The following is a 21,928-nucleotide window of genomic DNA, read 5'->3' as shown; positions in this document are numbered from 1 at the left end:
CTCATATATTGTATAAAGAATGTTATTCTTTTGTGGCAGGAAAAGTTTTTCATCTATTTAATATAGTTTGCGTTGTTTTTACAAGGATAATGTTTTTAATAAAAGCTCAATTTTCCTTAATCTAGCACATGTCTCCACAATTCCGGAACGGTGAAAGAAAGAACAACGTCTCGTCATGGAACAACATGTGTGTAGACTGACGAACTCGAATGTAAAAAAAACATGATACGAGTGTACAGTGGGGATGGAGGCTGTGGGATGGGGTTCGAGAGAGAGAGAGAGAGAGAGAGAGAGAGAGGGAGGGAGAGAGAGTTTAAAAAAGCAGAAAGTATGCACAATTTGACTAGACTAGGTACCGAGTTTGGCTGAAAATCAGTCTGCAGTTTTGAAAACATTTTGCGACAGACGAAAATTACCATGTAAATATAGTCAACATTGGTGAAGAAATGGTATTGTTGTATGAGCAACTGCAAAATAAAAAAGAACAAACTTGATTTAACTAAAGGCAACCCCTTCTCAACAAACTTGTCCTAATCACATCCTGTAGAAAAATAATTACGATATGTGAAAGAAATAAGGTGCGATTGTTTACATAGAACAATTCATATTTTTAGAAAATGCAAGGGCAAATAACGCCGGGCGGATGTATTCTTTCCGACTCGTACAATCAATTTAGACTGAAATCATACCGGTATAAGCATTCTGTTAAGTAGCAACATGTTTGGTGAGCTAGCGTAAACATGGCGGAGAATGGCATTTTTGAATTAAAGCAATGACACATATCTCAAGACTTCATGCTCCTATCCGACTTATTATCAACCTTGAATGATACGTGGAGTTTTTTATCATTTATGCGCATGTAGTAATTCTCTGGACCTACTGGACCGATTTCACAAAGTATCAAACTTGAACAAGATCTTATTTACATGTGTAAATATGACCTTTTTGATAAACCAATGGCATACAAGTTAAAGCATAGCAAAAGTTCCTTTTAGGGCACGTCTATATAAATATATAATGATCATGTTGTAAAATTTTTGTTGCAAAATCTGTTTTAAATCTTGGTCATCAGTATGTAGAACACCAGGATCGGACACAAGGACAAGACCATTCTACCTTATTGACATTCTCATGATTCTGTATCCCAATGTTTAATCAGGAAGTCAGTTGCGCAGTGGTTAGCAGGTTGGACTACAACGCCAGCGATCGGGATTCGATTCCCGGTTGTGACTGATATCCCGACTACTGTTAGAACTGGATGAGTTACTTTTATTGGTACTGTTTCCAGCAGTATCGGTCTTGATGCTGGGGAGGTTAATATTACGCCTGCCGTGGGCTCTGCTGGAAATAAATTGTTCCGTCCATTCCAGGTGGGTACTTTCGTCGAGTACCCACGTTAAACAAAAACTCTCTACCTTTATTTTTAAGCGCCCATGTCACATTTTGCACCAAGGGTGCGTTTATTTCTCTACCAAAATACAAATTTGAAAAAGAACTATGTTGTTTTCTACTGCCTAAAAATGTCGAGTAAGTATAAAAACGCTAACATAAGTTGTTAAATCCAACAACAAAGTAAATCCGTTACTACTTTCAGCAATTAAAGAATACACTGGCTGTACACATTGACCCGGTCAGACCATTTTCACATGTAGAGTACCATCCGATGCGTGAATTTGTTGCGCATAATTAGAGGGTCACAATAGGGTTTGTTTTGACATATTGACACATATTGACAATGAATTCGAAGGTAACGACGTATGTTAACCTTTGTGACAAATAAGATGTTTGGCATGTTTCACAAAGCCACTTTTCCATCCTCGGGTTGAGTAATATGTGATCCGCGGAGCGTGTTCAGTCAGAGTCGCCTCAATTAGGAAAGAATAATTTTAACGTCAGAGGTTATTTCTAAGGTCACGGGGTTTGATTGGCCAGCTTGTAATGACAACAGCTTCGAGGTCAGTTGCTCAGTGAAATGTGACTAACCAATGCTAAGTGAGAAGGAACTATAACGCTGGACATACACATAAACTTTAACAAGATCTTCACATTCGTTCTAAGTACAATTAGAATTGGTGAAGAAATAAAGTGCTGACATGATCAAATATGGCATTTTAGTCTTTGTACATATTCAAATATGTTCCCGATATCAAAGCCGTATAATTTGTGTTTTACTTTGATTAAGACTGCTTCAGAGATTGTGGAAGAAGGATGACGTATCATTAACCTGTAGCATTAGCTCACCCTGGCCCCTTTGTCAAGTGGACTAAAATGTAAATTATTAGATCATAATAAGTCGAAATAAGGAGTTAAATTGAAGTATAATGATTAATCTTGATAGTTATTTTTTGTTGCATGCATGCATTTAAGTTTTATCAGAATGCGGAGAAGACCGGGCAGAATTGTACGTACAGAGAAATAGATACATTTAAACAAAAATACATGATGAGCAATTTATTGTCATGCATTACAGCATTTTACAATTAAGTGTAGTTTATGCGTGTTAAAATAGATTGGTGTAGTAGATCAGCTTATTGAGATATATCATACATGATTATCCTTTACACAAAACAATACACCCTACTTCGGCATTTAACAAAGTAGTTCATTACCAACTTTTAGTAACATCTCTAAACCGATAAAGCGGGGCAGATCTACCTATCACAAAAATCAATAAAACCAATAATCCAATATCATCGCTACCGGACGGATTCGTTGATTTCCGTACTAATTGTTGTTGTTGTAGTAACACGGGGGCAAAAATCGATTATTAACAGCTTTGGTCATTATCTGATGCATTTACAGGCGGGCGGTTTTCTATATGATATACCTGAATGAAGTTTTAAATAATTATTAAATGAAAATCATTATTTAATACTTTATTAATTGTCAAATAAAAGTAATATTTAAGAATATGAATATGTATCTGAAATATTTAGAAATCGTTACATTTTATACATCGAACACATAGATTACTTTCTTTTTAATACATGAACATCATGCTACATATATCTATTTACAGAAAAGAAATATTTAAGCACAAGAAACTGTCTGTAAATAAAATAAATATTCATGAATATGAATATGTTATCTAAAATATTTAGAAAGCGTATATACTTCCTCTATACGCGCTTTCTTTCACATATTATGACATTTGAGTATGAGCTTATGTTTCTAAAATATTTTCAAAATTCTAAATCACTAACGCTTTTTCGATTTTTATCGTAAAGGGTAGAAATAAACAGCAAGTTCTCATGTATTTCCGTAACAATAAAGTTTGTCAGTAATTAAGTTTTGAAGCCTTCATAAGAAATATAGCTTTTTTTTTCAAGATATCTAAAAAGTATTTTTGTTGTCGAACGATTTGGGGACCAGTCGCTTTAAAGAAACAGAAGTATAGAAATAAGACTTATACTTTTAAAAGGAATACTTAACCCTTACCATGCTAGACACGATTTGTTCTTCCTTTGCGATCGGTGCAGATCATGAACAGTCTGCACGGATGTGCAGACTGATCATCATCTACACTGTCTGCCATTCAGCCAGTAACTTTTTTGTATGCACCCTTTTCATAGTACTGTCCAAATTGAAAGATTGACAAGTTTAATTATTGTAATTTTGCATGGTAAGGATTAAGCTTCTATATATCGTGCCTAAATAGAAATATCATATTGCGTGACTTGAATAGGTACTGCTGACAAATACTACTACCATAGTATAATTTAACTATAAATATATCGTTACAGGAAAAAATCAACATTAAATAACAATAACTTAATCAATATCTCAATTTTAGAACAGCAGACTTACTAAATTATAATTTTAGAATAAATAAGTTTTTTCGTGAAATTTGGGCCAAGATCTTTACTCAGTAAATATTTACGGAACAACTCTATTAACGACGTGAATTCTAAATTGTACTGTCATACGATTCATGAAATAAGTGTACAAATCGTAAAAACAAAGTCCGAAAGAAAGGGAAAAGACTATATAAAGACAGAAGAAAGTGAAATAAAAATATTAAAACGCAAAAACCATAAAAACCATAAAACCATAAAAATACCTATCACTTGTAGTAAGTGGGGTAACATATTTTTTATTACCCGACTTGAAACAACAATGAACGGCTAACTGTTTACCCCTAGGCAATATTGTAATACACAATAAAAGTCAAAGGGTAATTTTAAGATATTTGTTACAATTAAATTATTTTATGCTTGATGTGATTGTGTGCAATCTTGGGACTAAAACAAATAATAGATATCGCAATTTTTAAACGAATGATTAAGAATGTACCAACAACATGCATTAATTAAGAATACAGAATAATATATACAAAGTAGATTAGGAAAGAAGCAGAATTATCAGTTCATCAAGGCTATCTTTCAAATTAAAGTTTGGTCATATTATGAATAATAGAAAATGATTTTTTTGTTTCAAAATTATTAAAAAAATCCCATATGAAGAAAAAAAGTTGACACGCGTTGGAGATCGACCCTGACCGCCGCGGCAATAAAAAAGTCACCAGCGGCAAAAAATAATATAGGTAATATAGGTATCTGGAAATTAATTATCGCTAAATTCTTAAGAATGCTTTGAAACTCAATTACTGACAGACTATATTTTACGGAAACACATGAGAATTAGTTGCTTTAAGTATCTTTTTTGCGATGAAAATTAAAAGCATTTGTATATTTTATAGATGCGAATTGAACACTTAATCCTCCATAGCGTTATTTTAAACGAAAGCAATCTAGGTTTCGGAGTTTCTGAGTTCAACAATTAATTTGTTTTAATTTGTCTTATTACAATCTCAGTTTTTTGTTGTTGTTTTTTTGTTTTTTTTTGTCAATGTGAAGTTGCCTACAATTCATAGGCATTGACTATAAACAACTTGAACCGACAGTCAGGCTAGCAGACGACAGATTTCCGTAACAGCTTCCGAGTACTTACGGATAACGGCGGAAAAAGCCGGATTTTAAAGAAATGTTCACTGTACACACTAAAATGCAAAAAAGACCAAACAAACCATTATCTAATTTAAAACAAATTACACATAACGAAAATTGAATAATTTTTCTACATTTTAGGGTATCGAAATTTTGATTATTGCGGAAAATATCTCATTTTATCTGTTATATTTGAAAAAGTCAAATTTTTTAACCCGTTTCCTACAGAGTCTATATGAACTGAGGTTGGTCTATTTAAAGTAAAAAAGGACCAACCAAATATTAAAATATTTTTTAAAATAAATATTCATAATATCCGGAATAAATTAAACTTTAATTTGTGGGGTATCGAATTTTTGATTTCCAAATAGAACTTTTTCTATTTAAGTTTAAGTGATTTTTTCCTTCTTTGTTTATATAGGCAAATTTATCGATTTTCCGATAGATCGATGTTACTAAAAGTTGGTAATGTTATAGACACGGACCAAATAAAGAATAAATTACAATTAATTCTTACATAATTACAAGCAACTATATCAAGCTGATTTTACTGTAGCATACACCGGAACTGGTATAAATTTTATTAATATAAAATGTTGGTAACTAGGAGACTTAATCTGTTGCTAAGGACAATAGAGAAGACTGTAAGTACTGTTTCATATACATATTTTGACTTTAATGTTCATGTTTTAATTATCATACATCCATTTTCTTAAGGAAAATAATTCAAATTTAAGGTTCTATTAGCATTGCATGCAGAAACCTTAAGCATTGGAAAATGTCCTTCGGTGCGCATTGTCTTTAGTTTACTTTATGTTGTTATTATAGTTTGTGCGTGCGTGTGTCCATCCGTGCGCGTGCATGCGCGTGTTTGTGTATTCGTAGTAATTGTGAAACTTTTGTATGGTTAAAGCATAATGATTCAACAGGTGACAAGCATGCCTCTCTGTCCATTGCTGTTTCTGAGCCCAGTGAACCTAAAGTGGTTACCGACATACCCGGACCAAAGTCGAAACAACTCATTCAAGAGCTAGACCAAATACAGGTATGTGAATTTAAATTTACAGATAATGTACATAAATATTGTTTAATAAAGGTAATACGCACGAGGTATACTTTATCTCAGGTCACCGTCCTATTTTACTGACCTTCTCAAGTCGAGCAGAAAGTACATTTATTTTAGTAAGTAACAACCTTTATTAATTTTTTTATTTACTTCTATTATACTAAAATCGCAACACCAACACGATACTGACAATAATCTCACAGTTATCGTATCAATGCCGTCTTCAAGAGTTACTGAACGGGAGTTGCGTAACGTCAAAAAGACTTAGTTTTAAGTGACTGATTCATGTATGTGATAAATACATAATTCTAACATGACCCGTGTATCTCCCTAATACTCGAAAGATACGAAATCTATGTGTTATTATTCACCACATGCACTGTCTGTACGTCCTTTCGGGGCCTCCGGGGCCGAGTGGTTAAGGTCGCTGACTGCAAATCACTTGCCCCCCATCGATGTGGGTTCGAGCCTCACTCGGGGCGTTGAATTCTTCATGTGAGGAAGCCATCCAGCTGATTTCGGAAGGTCGGTGGTTCTACCCAGGTGCCCGCTCGTGATGATATAATGCACGGAGGGGCACCTGGGGTCTTCCTCCACCATCAAAGCTGGAAAGTCGCCATATGACCTAAAATTGTGTCGGTGCGACGTTAACCCCCCCCCCCCCCCCCCCCCCCAAAAAAAAAAAAGTACGTCCTTTCTGTACGTCGGAATTATTTCGTCTTAGCGCCAAACGTTAAAAAGGCGCACTGGAAAGAAAACCAGACAAAACACGCAAATTCTTTTAGAACATCTAAAGACAAGGATGTAGATGATAATCCGCTGTAACATGTAAGAATCGAAATAATATATCCAATGCAGTGATTTGTCGTTGAATGAATTCAATGTTTGGGGTTCTGGTGCTATGGAATTATATCACGAGGGTGCATAGTTAACAAAATATCAAAGCGAATTTAAACAAAGCCGTAATATCCAGGAAACAAGTATTTCCCCAAAAATCATATAAACGCTGATCATAGGAAATAACGGATTTACTGATAAATAATCAGACATGGAATGATATTTCTGATTTGCAATATTTCCAATAAAAGTTCCTTTAGATAGGCGTTAATTACCTATTGGTTCCACTACCAAGGACTGAAAACGACAAGTATATTAATGTTACGCGCATATAGCCAATCTGCGCATTTGGTAAATCGCGCAGCGCAAATAACCAATTTGTTATCTGCGCAAAGATTTGTAAATCGGGCAATCTTATATATTTCTTATATGCGCAGGGTTACTGTCTTGCGCGTTTGGTAAATGAGTCTGCGCTTTTAACATATGGATGATATCTCCCGATAAAATTGAATATCATTAGAGGGTTAGACTTGTAGGCCTACATAAAACAGTTTAATTTTAAAACTGACGGTGATCAGGCACGCGTAAAGGTGTGAATTGACTGTGCATAATTTGTAAAGAGCAAGAAAAACATTTTTTTTTTAAAGTAAATGAGCGTATTTATGCGGTAATTTCAATGAGATGCTCACGTCCCTGGTAGTTTATGGACTAAAAATTTCTGTTGACGACTGTATTAAGAGTCATTTGTCATAGGTGTTATAAAACTTTAAAATGATACAAAATATCCAAAGTATATTTAATAACACAAGTTTTTTCATTTATTTTTTTTATTTATTTTTTTTTTAACTTTTAAACGCCGTAGCCTGTGCGGGATGTCGATCCAGCGCTAATATTAAATCCTGAAATGACACCGATATTTCAAATATATATTGATCATTTCTTACAGATCGTATTGATATTTTTTAATATTTTGTAGTACAAAAGAGTAATTTTCGCCAGAACGTGAACGAAAGTTTGTTGCTGCGCAAGATGTGTCCTGCGCTAATAGAAAATCTGGAAATTACTAAGATAATATGAATAACTGCCATAAACCATGCTAGCTTTTACATTGTTTAACAATTACAGACTGATATTGCAAATCTAGGTTTTAAAAATGTGTCATAAATTTATTTCAACATCAGTAAATTCATGGGAGTCGGTCACCAGGTTTCAATATCTGCAATATGATACAATATGCAATAAAGCTCAAACATGCGTGAAGGTGTGATTTCCTTCAGATAGCCACATCGTCCTCTCTATTCTATCCATTCATTTGGACACATCTGTATTCTTAATGTCACATTTTCGTTATCACATGAATATTAAAATGTTTTTGCTTGTCACTTGAAACTGTTATAGTTTTTGTGAGAAATAAAATATGTTCTGTTCTGTTCTGTTCTGTTCTGTTCTGTTCTATTCTTTTTATAACTAAAGTAATTTTATTTCATTCGATCACACGCAGTCATTTTATACCGGATATAGAACATAAAGGAGACTTACATAAAAGACTGAATTGCCACACACTTACCACAATTCACCATATCGCTTTTTTCATCATATTGAAAAAGCGCACTTCTTTTTTACCAACGTGAGCGTATCTCTTGACATGGCCAAGATTAAAAACAAAACAAAAATAAGTAGAATTAAAAGACGATTCTTACAGATCTACCGCATGTTTAGTGTTCAACCCGTTTACAGTTGGACACTACGCTTCCCTCTTTGATTGTTTCTGACGGAAGAGGGGGAGGACTCTATGATGAGCAGTTTTTAAATCCTACCAGGACTGAACTGTTTTGATATCTGTCTTCTGGCCTGTTTCGTCGGGCCCCTAAGGGTGTTTCTCTTGTTGCTCTGTCTTCTGCAAAGGCATTGAGTACATACGTTTTTGGTTCTAAAGGTTTTGTTTTTTATATATTTATACACGAGCATTTTTGTGTTTTACATGCCATGCCTTTTTGTTTCCATTACGTGTGTTAGAGATTCACCTGGAGGGGATAACTTTTATTTACACTGTCCCGTGTCTTTGGAACATGGTGGGGGTAAGAGTGAGGTTGGGTGCGCACCATAAACCGGTTTAAGCTCCCCAGTGGTGTTTTTGCCACTGACCGTTCCAAGGCGGTGCCCCACTGTGTTCCTTCGTTTGTTCGTTTTGTCCTTATGTGTTGGCTTTGTGTGTGTGCGCGTGTGTATGTGTGTGTGTGTGTGTTTGTGGTGTACGCGTCTGCGAACTGTGGGTTTCGTTTTGGGGAGGCTTCGTTTTTGGTACGTGGCATTCCCTGTTTGATATTTGTCTTTGTTTTTTATACTTATATCATTTTTTAATGTTTTATAGTGAGACAGGTAGAATAACTAATAAATTTCGTCAAAATGTGAACGAAATTTTACATTTTGTAGGTGCGCAAGATGTGTGTCCTGCGTTAATAGAACTCTGAAAATTACTCCAATAACTTGAATATCTTTTATAAACCATTTTAACTTTTACTTCGTTTTTGGATTACAATCTAAAAATGTAGCTTTTGAAAATCTGAATATAATGTTTCATCCGTAGCCTGCGCGGGATGTTGTTCCTGCGCTAATAGCAAATAATGAACTGACGCCGATATTTCAAACATATTTCAATTCTAAAAGATACTATTTAAGTAACTTCATAAAAATGTTTTGGGAGTAGAAAAAAATAGAAAGAAGCGTTATTTCCGTCATAACGAGAACGAAATATTACATTTGTTATCTGCACAAGATGTGTTTGCCCTGCGCTAATAAAAAATCTGGAAATAATCCTGATAACTTGGATATATTTCATAAACCATGCTAACTTTATCATTGTTTTGTGATTACAGGCTGAAATTGTAGCTTTTGCCAAATGAGTATTTTGTTACATCTGTATCCTGCGCGGGATATCGGCCCTGCGCTAATAAAAAATCTGGAAATAATCCTGAAAACTTGGATATCTTTCATAAACCATGCTAAATTTAATTTTGTTTTATGGTTACAGACTAAAGTTGTAGCTTATGCAAAGTCAAATGTAATTTTAATTCTGTAACACGCGCGGTTATGACAGAAATCACTCTTTTTCTATTCATTTTTTACAGTATTCATTTGAAAGTTACAAAAATAGTATGTTTTATGAATGAAATATATTTGAAATACAGTGTAATTTCAAACTTTGCTATTAGCGCAGGACCGACCTCCCACGCAAGTTACAGGTGTAATATTATAGATCCATTTAGAAAAAAAATATAGTTTAAGTTTGTAATCGTAAATCAAAGTAAAAGTTAATATGATTTATAAAAGATATTCAAGTTATCAGAGTAATTTCCAGATTTATTATTAGCGCAGACACACATCTTGCGCAGATAAAAATTGTAATATTTCGTTCTCGTTATGACAGATATCACTCTTTTACTATTCATTTTTTACAGTATTCATTTGAAAGTTACATAAATAGTTGTTTTATGAATGAAATATATTTGAAATACAGTGTAATTTCAAACTTTGCTATAAGCACAGGACCGACCTCCCACGCAAGTTACAGGTGTAACATTATAAATCCATTTAGATTTGTAAAAAACTATAGTTTTATTCTGTAATCGTAAATCAAAGTAAAAGTTAATATGATTTATAAAAGATATTCAAGTTATCAGAGTAATTTCCAGATTTATTATATGCGCAGACACACATCTTGCGCAGATAAAAAATGTAATATTTGGTTCTCGTTATGACAGAAATCACTCTTTTTCTTATCATTCTTTTACAGTATTCATTTGAAAGTTACATAAATAGTATGTTTTATGAATGAAATATATTTGAAATACAGTGTAATTTCAAACTTTGCTATTAGCGCAGGACCGACCTCCCACGCAAGTTACGGGTGTAACATTATAGATACATTTAGATTTGTAAAAAAAACTATAGTTTTAGTCTGTAATCGTAAATCAAAGTAAAAGTTAATATGATTTATAAAGATATTAAAGTTATCAGAGTAATTTCCAAATTTATTATATGCGCAGACACACATCTTGCGCAGATAAAAATTGTAATATTTGGTTCTCGTTATGACAGAAATCACTCTTTTTCTAATCATTTTTTTTTACAGTATTCATTTGAAAGTTACATAAATAGTATGTTTTATGAATGAAATATATTTGAAATACAGTGTAATTTCAAACTTTGCTATTAGCGCAGAACCGACCTCCTACGCAAGTTACAGGTGTAACATTATAGATCCATTAAGAATTGTAAAAAACTATAGTTTTAGTCTGTAATCGTAAATCAAAGTAAAAGTTAATATGATTTATAAAAGATATTAAAGTTATCAGAGTAATTTCCAGATTTATTATTAGCGCAGACACACATCTTGCGCAGATAAAAAATGTAATATTTGGTTCTCGTTATGACAGAAATCATTCTTTTTCTAATCATTCTTTTACAGTATTCATTTAAAAGTTACATAAATAGTATGTTTTATGAATGAAATATATTTGAAATACAGTGTAATTTCAAACTTTGCTATTAGCGCAGAACCGACCTCCCACACAAGTTACAGGTGTAACATTATAGATCCATTTAGATTTGTAAAAAAAACTATAGTTTTAGTCTGTAATCGTAAATCTAAGTAAAAGTCAATATGATTTATAAAAGATATTTAAATTATCAGAGTAATTTCCAGATTTTCATTTAGCACCGAACACATATCTTGTGCAGCTAAAAAATATAAAATTTCGTTTACGTTTTGATGAAAATTAGGCCTACTCTTTATTCAATCGATTTTATACTATAAAATAATAATAATAATAATAATAATAATATAGATAAGATCTGTAAAAATTTTCTTTTAATTCTGTGGCTTTTTTATTTCATCTTTTATCTTAGACATGTTGATAGATATGCTCCCGTTGGTAAAAAGAATATTATTGTGAAATTTCTAGATATTTCAATATATTAAAAACGATATTTTGCTAAGTGTGTGCTCGGGTGAAGTAGAAAATTATAAAAAATAGCCTAAAACATACCAGAGGACGACGTGTGCAAGCTGGAGGAAATCACACCTTCACGCATGTTTGGGTTTTATTGCATCTTGTATAAGATCGGAGGTATTGAAACCTGGTGACCGACTGCCGTGAATTTACTGATGTAGAAACAAATTTTTGACACATAATTTAAGTACCAAGATATTCAGCATTTGACATCTATATTTATTAATAAATAGACCAACTGCATGATTTATCAAACACGAAATGCAAATTTCTGATATATAAAGTTACATTTGTTATTTGCGCTGCGCATTTGGTAAATCGCGCAGATTAAATTTATCCTGCGCAACGATTGGTAAATCGTTGCGCATATAACCAAGGTACAAAAATTTGTTATATGCGCTGCGCGTTTGGTAAATAGCGCAGATTGGTTATTTGCGCTCAACATTAACACTTACATAAATTGCGTATTTCAGAATGTTGGTGCAGTTCATTTTTTCTGTGACTATGACAACAGTCATGGCAACTACTTGACTGATGTGGACGGCAACGTTATGTTGGACTTGTACACGCAGATATCATCCCTACCTCTCGGTAAAACGCTTAGATATCTGTGTAATAGTATATGTCAGTATTCTCTCTCTCTCTCTAATTCACCCGGTCTGTTTTAAAGGAAAGGAACAGTTTACATCCTCTTACTATGGACCAGGCGCATCCTTATCAATTGTGTTTGGAAATGTTGCTGTATATGAATCATATTTTTCCATTCATCTGTCAATCCTGTCGTATATTTGTCTTTCATGTTTGTAAATATCACAGTAGGAATACCTTTGTTCTGCAAAAAAGGTTTTCACTCTAAATGAGTATGAATCACCTTTACATATATCTAGCAGTTTTAGGATATATTGCTTCAGGAGATATTTATAAGTTCAGATAACGTAAAATTGTGTGATTCAGAGCATTTTCTGGAAGCTTGTAACTTACGTGTTTTATGAAAAAAAACTTTACATTGAACATTACCATCGAAATTTAGAAATCTGTAATTGTCATATGTCTATGGGGAGAAATTCCAGAAGAACTCCTGTTTTATTTTCAGGTTACAACCATCCTGCATTGATCAATGCTGTGTCCAAACCTGAAAATCTGGTAAATTGTTAGCATAATAGGAAATGCCAGAATGGATCTTTCTTTAAAAAGATTGTCTTTTTTGTTGTTTTGTATAAATTTCTTTAGAGCATTTAGTACTTGAAAAATGCGTATAATTCCAAAAGGGTTTAAAAACAAACTCAATCAAATCAAAGCTTGTGAAATACAGGCTACATTTTACCAAATATTTTCTTACTATTAAGTATTCAAATATGACAGTAATCCATAAACAATAAAGTTTTTATACTGCTATATGTTTGTCTGTTGCTGTACTATTTATGAATGTTTCGAAATTCTGTATATAATCAGCAGTCTGGTAAAAATTGTATTCTACTTTACCCTTTTGAAATACTGGTTTATATATTTCAGTCAACATTCGTGAACCGTCCAGCCCTGGGAGTATATCCACCAGCTGACTGGGTGTCCAGATTACAGAATGTTCTTGTCTCTGTATGTTTAGTACATCTTGTCATAATCATAAACTGGAATACACATCTCATTATAAGTTGACAGTCTTACCAGGAATTAATGTTAATTTACATGATTGCATTACTTACCTAAAACTACAAGGCTTAAATTGTCTTGAATTTATATAAGAGATATCATTACAATTGCAATGTTACTTCAATGTTTTGCATAACGATACAAATAAGACATTCTATCTTTGGCAGTTCTGTTTCAGGTTTCTCCGCCAGGAATGACTCAAGTACAGACAATGGCGTGTGGAGCTTGTTCTGTTGAACATGGTCTGAAAGCTATATTTATAAAGTATATGGTATGTAAAAAGGCTATCTTCATACATTAGATGGTATATAAAAGGCTATCTTTACTAGTATATGGTACATGTATGTGAAAACGATGTCTTTATAACGAACATGGTATTAAAAAGGCTATCTTTTAAGTACATGATATGTAAAAGGCTATCTTCAAAATTATATCTTTATGAATATTATGGTGTGTAAAAAGCGATTTATAAAATATTTGTTATATGTACAAAAAGCTATTTTATAATGACAAGTATGCTTGTTTGGGTAATGCTTACCTCATTTTTCCTCATGGAACTCAAGCCTTAGTTTTGTTACATCTTTTGGTCCTTTGGGACCCACGGGGTTTATTCAGTGCTCTTACTGTAACAGAATTCCAATGGGGGTGAAGGGTAATTTACATTTCATTACCTCTCATGATTAGACCCAGTCAAACTTTGTCTGTTATTATTTTACTTGGTTGCAGTCTATACTTCTTACAGATTTTGGATAAGATCATATAGCAACTCCTAGTATTGCAAGAAAAGCAATACATCATAGTATATAGCAGTCATAACCACTGCTATACAATATAAATAGCACTTTATGAACGAATTCAATTTTCTAAATAAGAAGTTGTTCTTTAGATGTATTTAAACTACTTTGTAGTGCATTATCAATAATCAATAACTCACTTACAGAATGGCATTTCAGCTTCTATGGATTTATACTTTGTATACACTTTTACATTACAGAGTGATAAGAGAGGAGGCAAGGCACCAAGCAAGGAGGATATGGAGTCATGTATAGCCAATGAAGCACCAGGATCACCCCCACTCACCATACTTTCATTTAGTAACTCGTTCCACGGCAGAACAATGGGTTAGTAAAATACCTTATGAAACTAATATTACATGTTACTATCTATAGTCAATTATAAAAGGAAAAAACAAGTTTACTATTTTTTGCCTGAGGAAGCCATCCAGCTGGCTTACGCCGGAAGGTCGGTGGTTCTACCCAGGTGCCCGCTCGTGATGAAATAATGCACGGAGGAGCACCTGGGGTCTTCCTCCATTATCAAAGCTGGAAAGTCGCCATATGACCTAAAAATGTCTCGGTGTGACGTTAAACCGAACAAAATAAATAAATATTTTTTGCCAGAAAGAAAGTTTTAGAAGTACAAGTTACTCCAGATTTGTTATAAGGATTTACGTTGTAATTTGTTTCATTTTGGGATATATACAAGTGTTCTAATAATTATTCACTCTACAGGAGCTCTCGCGTGCACTCACTCAAAATGGCTGCACAAGTTGGATTTTCCGATGCCCGCCTGGCCTCACGTCAGATTCCCGGACCTTAAATACCCACTGGAAGAATTTGTTGAGGAAAACAGGGCTGAGGAAAACAAGATCCTAGAGGAGGTTTGTCATAACGTCATATATGCAATATAATCAACTAAGCATTTGTAAGTGTATTATCACAACTTCATTGAATCCAAGTTGATTTTCACAGAAATAGAAAGATTAAAACTACATGATGAAATCATAGTCAGAAATATATATATCAGTGTTAATAGAGTGTACTTTAAGTAGATTTTTAGATTATTTTTTTTCATTGCTACGTTGTGTCTAGGTGGAAGACAAGATAGAAGAATATAACAAGAAGGGCCTACCTGTTGCCGGGGTGATTGTGGAACCTGTACAGTGTGAAGGGGGAGATAACTTTGCTTCTGCTGATTTTTTCCAGGGACTCAGAGATATAACTAGCAAGGTAAGTCCTGACTCCATTATGTTTCTTCATACTTTTATTAACATTATAAATAATCTAACACATATGTGTGTTGGAAACCAGCTACTGTCTATTTAGTTTATGCTTCTATAAGTAAGCTTAGAATGGTTCGGAAAACAGTGTCGTATATGGTGTGTGTTCTTGATTGGAGCTGGATTCAAAATGTGAGTCCTTGTGATTATCAGCAACAAATTACCTTATACTCACACCTGAATCTTTGATTAATATTCAGACATACTTATGTGGCATTGAACTGATAAGGGTGTTTTAAGTATCTTACCAAGAGAAAAAAGTACAACCAAATTAGACGACCATAGAAGTTGAATAAATATCTAATACTTGCATACTTTAACAACAGTTGTTTTTTGTCACCGATCATTCCAAGGCAGTGCCCCACTGTTTCCTCTGTGAGTGCGTGTGCGTGGAAGCGCGTGCGCACGTCAACGTGCTGTGAACTGCGGTTTGGGAGGCTGCGTTTCTTGAACGTGGCTTTCCTTGTTGGATAAATATCCTTATTTTTGCAAATATATGTATTGTTTTGCCATTTTATATGATTATATCATGATTTGTAAAATAAATGATTCTAAATTTTAATATCACAAAGAGAGGTTTGGGATATCTCATGGATGAGGTACAGACTGGATGTGGGGTGACAGGGAAGTTCTGGGCACATGAACATTTCAACCTTACTGATACCCCTGACATTGTCACATTCAGTAAGAAAATGTTGACCGGAGGATTTTATAACAAGTCATCTTTCAGACCTAAAGAGGTATATTTTCTTTGCTACATCAGATGCTGTATCCGTTACTGAAATTCATGAAACATTTATGAAGTATCGCCATGATAAATGTAAATTAATACCCGTATCTTACTATATTTAGTAACGATATAGTGCCGTTTTGTCGACATTACGAGCCACGTCCAGCGATTGTGTATATATATGCCGGCGCGTGCCCGGTACTATTTTGTCAAAACAGCCCGCTGAACTTTTTAACGTGACTTTAGGGACAACCTGACTAACGGAGTACGTAATCTTGCAATGATCACAATGTTAAATATCGGTATCATTGTTTTTTCCGTTGTTGTTAACCATTTCCCAAGAAAAATAACACTTATTAACAGTGGAAATAGGAAGAATCATTTCATCTTTTTTGTGTTATCCCTGGTATTGGTGAGCATTACATGGCTTTGCTGAGTATTAATATGATATAACTGTCTAATGATCTGTTGGTTTGTCACTAAGTAATATTTATTATGCATTGATTTGTCATTTGTTTTATCGCTATATTGCCATGTCATGTACACTTATGCCAAATAAAACTTACTTACTTACAGTAAAACAGTCGAACTTTAACCCTTTTTCACTACAAAAGTACCAGCTTATTTTCATTTGAATGAGTATTTCCGTGTGTTCATGTTCTTGTCAAATGAATAGTTTATAATCTGCCTGCAAAATCGATGCGATGAAATTTAGTCTATTTCGGTTGCCTGATTGTATTAGAGACATTAATGCATGATTGTCCTGTGCGATTATGGATTAATTGCCGTCAAAGTGAATAAATGCACTTTTTCGGGTAATTAGCCCATAATCTTACAATCAAGTATTAATCTGAAATCAGTTCAGTCTTACTCATCTAACATCACTTTATTTTCTCTAGGGGTATAGAATACTGAACACATGGGTAGGTGACCCTAGCAAAATTGCTCTGTTGGGAGAAGTAGTCAATGTGATTAAGGAGGACAACATACTGGATGAGGTCAAGGTCACTGGAGACTATCTTCTGTCTGGGTTAAAACAGATGCAGGTACAATTTCCTTCCAATGATATGTAAGTATCACTTATATATTGAATGGTCGGACGTGCAGATGAGTCCTCCTTACATGAATTGTAGAAATGAACAAAATTTCTATCTGTCCCTACAAAAGTAAGAATTACCATTGCTTAGCTAAAAGCAGAACTATGCACATTTAATACATTTCCTGTCAGGGGAAAACAGACGAGAAACAACTTACGACTTGAAATTAATTTTCTTTCTATTATAGTAAGCTATAGTTTCTATTGCTTGGAGTTAAATTTCAGCACCGTAAATTAAGCAAATGAGATTATTTTCGTACATTTACCTAAAATGTAGGAATTAATCAAACGTTTGTTTTCCCAGCAGTCTGCATAAAATTATTGTCCGCATTGTAAGAAGCACATAGAAGCAAAATTGTAATATCTGATTGAAACAGGTGCATTCTATATGTGTTTCTAGGTCAAATATCCTGGAATGTTATCAAAATCTCGGGGACTTGGTACACTCTCTGCTGTGGACTTCAACACTGCTGCTACCAGAGACAAAGTGATGGCAAATCTTCGTAAGAAAGGTAATGAATGCCGTAAGAAACAGTATAGTGTAATCATTTATACTTATATTTAAGAAATAATAAGTTCCCAAAAGTGGTTTATCGTAGAATAACCCGACTTTTGAGTTCTTTTGCGTAAGTATATATTACGAAGTCCGTAGGCCTGAGTGATATATTTTTTCGCATCAGAACGAAAAACTCTGGTTATTCTACGATGAATCACGCTTGGGAACTTATTATTTCGATTCTAACACGACATACTAGTATCAACAGTGTAAGAAAAAATGATAACTACTTTTTTACGACCGTGCTACGCACTTAGATCGGATGACGTCATTGCACGCGAGTGGTTTATTGCAGAATAACCCGAGATAGATTTTGCTCTATATGTATGTAGGCTATTTGCTGGTCATGTTAGAATGGATAATTTACTTAATCTATTATTGATTAAGAACCATGTCGACATTTTTCTGGTCCTTATTTTGTAATAAAATTCTTCTTTAGCCATTATCAGAAGCGTGAGTGGCAGATCAAAACTATAGTCTGCCACTAGATTTGCTTAGTTGTGTTATATGCTTGCAAAGGGTTTTATAGACAACCGCAGTCTTTGGTGCAATGTGAGGGCAGTAAAATGGACTCGGTGTTGGTTGTGCTTTATGTTTTCAATGGTTTTTTTTTAGTAAAACCCTTTTTACGAAATGAGTTCTTCTAGAAATAAAGTTACAGTAACGTTAAAACAAATGGAAATGATGAATTAAGATTTTGTCAGATACTACGACAAAAGTTATATATCGTTAATATGCTGTTTTTTACATCTGACAGGCGTATGAGTTAACAGTTTTGAACAGTTTCATGTTTTACATGTGATATGTATTTTGCTATTTAAGGAGTTCACACAGGATCCTGTGGAGAGAAAACGCTCAGGTTTAGACCGACCTTGCTCTTCCAGAACAAACATGTTGACGTGTTCATGGAACGTTTTGATGACGTTCTTTCACAATTTGAGAAATGAAGCCACATGTTCTTGATCATGGACTCCAGAAGAATCAACTCCATCTGTTTGTTTATCGATTCTTTATACAGATAACACTGCTGCAAACAATGCAATCCTTTTGCAAGATTTTATGATATAATGTTTTGAAAATTGAGCAACAATGTATTATGAAGATATTCAGTTTAATAAGGCTGCAATTATTTCACAATAAGATTCAGCTCTTCACGATTGCGTCAATATTCTTGGACTTATCAAATGCCATCAACAAACTGTTTATAGAGAAAAGAAAAATTAATATGGGGATATATTTTTTCTCATGAATCATGAAGCTACACCTGGTGCCGATGCCAGTCATCTTGAAATTAGTGTATACATGCGAGTTCAGACAGTGAAATTTACTAACGTATTTTGTAGCTAAACAATTATTTCTTTCCGGAGTGTCGTTTCTTGATCATATTAAACGTTTAATGAATGAAAAGGTCTAATCGTCTTTGATTACTAAATCCGTGAAATTGGAAGAAAATATAAACACTTCCAACTTGTGCAATAGTAATGTTCATAAACTTAAGACTAACGGGGGAGTTGCTATGTAACGTGTAAGACACTTTAAATTGTACATTTAAATATTAGATTCTAGCTAGAATTGTAAGATAATGTTTATGTTAAAAATTGGAATTTTGTTAATATTTTTGAAAACTTAAAAAAAAATTAAGCATAACATATATGTCTAAAAGCTAAAATGGGGTTTGTGGGTTGAAACCGGGACTTGACGTTGAAAAAGTGAACACATCGTGGTGCTCCGTGATGTAGAATTATTCATTATCAAAAACCTTGAAACATAGTCAAGTTAGTGATTAGAGAATAGCAGTATAGTATTATACAAATATAGCATATGTAATTAAGGATTGTTTGTTTATGCTAATTACTTTTATATTGTATATTAGAGTGATTCTGAAAAAAAGCTTATTCCAGTGAGGATAGACTCAAATTTTGCTTTCGCCATTCATCATCTCCTGGTTATATACATTCATTTCACAGTTCCATGTCCACTTGTCGTACTTAAATAGGGTTATTTTGTATTTACTGATTGTGTTTGTTTGTTCTTTAGCTCATCTGAGCAGAAGCGCTAAAGGTGAGCTTTTGTGATCGTCCGTTGTCGTCTTGTCAACACTCTAGAGGCCACATTTATGACTGTATCTTCAAGAAACTTGGTCAGAATGTTAATCTTGATGATCTTTAGGTCAATTTTGAATCTATGTCATGTGGGGTTAAAAACTAGGTTACCAGGTCAAATCAAAGGAAAAGTTTGTTAACACTCTAGAGGCCACATTTATGACCATATCTTAATGAAACTTGGTCAGAATGTTAATCTTGATCATCTTTAGGTCAAGTTTAAATCTGGGTCTGGTGTGGCCAAAAACTAGGTCACCAGGTCAAATCAGAGGAAAAGCTAGTTAACACTCTAGAGGCCACATTCATGACCACGTCTTAATGAAACCAAGTCAAAATGTTAATTTTGATAATCTTTAGGTCAACTTTAAATCTGAGTCAGGTGAGGTCAAAAACTAGGTCACCAGGTCAAATCAAAGGTAAAGCTTGATAACACTCTAGAGGCCACAATTATGACTATATCTTAATGAAACTTGGTCAGAATGCAAACCTTGATGATCTTTAGGTAAAGTTCAAATCTGGGTCAGGTAGGGTCAAAAACTAGGTCACTAGATCAAATCAAAGGAAAAGCTAGTCAACACTCTAGTGGCCACAAGTTCGAATCTGGGTCATGTGGGGTCAAAAACTAGATCACCAGGTCAAATCAAAGGAAAAACTTGTTAACACTCTAGAGGCCACATTCATGACCATGTCTTAATGAAACTTGGGCAAATTGTTAATCTTTATGATCTTTAGGTCGACTTTAAATCTGGGTCAGGTGCAGTCAAAAACTAGCTCACCAGGTCAAATCAAATGTAAAGCTTGTTAAAACTCTAGAGGCCACATTTATGAAAATATCTCTATGAAACTTGGTCAGAATGTTAATCTTGATGATCTTTAGGTCAAGTTCAAATCTAGGTCAAGTGGAGTCAGAAACTAGGATACCAGGTCAAATCAAAGGTAAAGCTTGTTAAGACGCTAGAGGCCACATTTATGAATATATCTTAATGAAACTTGGTCAAAATGTTAATATTGATGATCTTTAGGTCAAAAGTTAAATCTGGGTCAGGTGGGGTCATAAACTAGGTCACCAGGTCAAATCAAAGGAAAAGCTAGTTAACACTTATGACCATACCGTAATGAAACTTGGTCGGCATGTTAATCTTGATGATTTTAAGGTCAAGTTCAAATCTGGGTCAGGAGGTGTCAAAAACTAGGTCACCAGGTCAAATCAAAGGTAAAGCTTGTTAACACTCTAGAGGTCACATTTATGACTGTATCTTCATGAAACTTGGTCAGAATGTTAACCTTGTTGATCTTTAGGTCAAGTTTTGCAGGTATAGACATGGTGCTGTAACTGTGATAGTAATTGATTAACCGTGTTTGTACTAGAAACAATTTAGACTATACGATGTGTATGTACATGGAGAGATTTCATACTCGCCTTTTCCAAGATTCCTGGTTAGTTTCGACGCATTTTAACTATAACACTATTATTACATGATGAATTTACCCCGATTAATTTACCCGGAACTATTATTCTAAAACACAGGAGTCATAACTCTCGCACCAGTATTTCATGAATTATGTGCTCTTTAAACTTCAGGCTTCTCAGTTAGACGGACATTTATTCAGAAAAAGCACACATTTATACATGATCACATTAACTGACTTAAGCAGATATTGCACTCGCATCCATAAAACATGTATACTGCAAATAATTAAAGACATAGTACTATTTCACTGTATCTTAAACTTTAATAGTAGTATCACTCTACCCTAGTTACACATAACAAAATGGATTTAATTCGAACTTATAATAGTTATTTGACATTATCACCCACGGCACAAGACACAAGCACTACATTTTGCATCAATATTTTACGATTTTTTTTATTTGA

General features: G+C 33.9%; 1 protein-coding gene across 3 annotated transcripts; it reads left to right on the top strand.

Moving 5' to 3' along the window:
- Positions 1-5,423: 5,423 nt before the first annotated feature.
- LOC123564243 (4-aminobutyrate aminotransferase, mitochondrial-like) lies at positions 5,424-19,844 on the top strand. Of its 3 annotated transcripts, none has more exons than XM_053536859.1 (13): positions 5,424-5,590; positions 5,860-5,991; positions 12,335-12,452; positions 12,955-13,004; positions 13,374-13,454; positions 13,687-13,779; positions 14,503-14,629; positions 15,020-15,168; positions 15,380-15,517; positions 16,140-16,307; positions 17,197-17,343; positions 17,794-17,905; positions 18,772-19,844. In XM_053536859.1, the coding sequence occupies exons 1-13, from the start codon at positions 5,540-5,542 to the stop codon at positions 18,894-18,896; spliced, it is 1,491 nt and encodes a 496-aa protein (XP_053392834.1). In that variant the 5' UTR covers positions 5,424-5,539; the 3' UTR covers positions 18,897-19,844. The 3 variants fall into 3 exon arrangements, with proteins under 3 accessions (XP_053392834.1, XP_053392835.1, XP_053392836.1); XM_053536860.1 differs by having other exon boundaries at positions 5,424-5,594; positions 5,876-5,991; XM_053536861.1 differs by lacking the exon at positions 16,140-16,307.
- Positions 19,845-21,928: the final 2,084 nt, after the last annotated feature.

This window comes from Mercenaria mercenaria, chromosome 2 (genome assembly GCF_021730395.1).
Source record: "Mercenaria mercenaria strain notata chromosome 2, MADL_Memer_1, whole genome shotgun sequence".
Taxonomy (NCBI): domain Eukaryota; kingdom Metazoa; phylum Mollusca; class Bivalvia; order Venerida; family Veneridae; genus Mercenaria; species Mercenaria mercenaria.
Note: the sequence above shows the minus strand (reverse complement) of the source record. Positions and strands in the feature narration are given on the sequence as shown.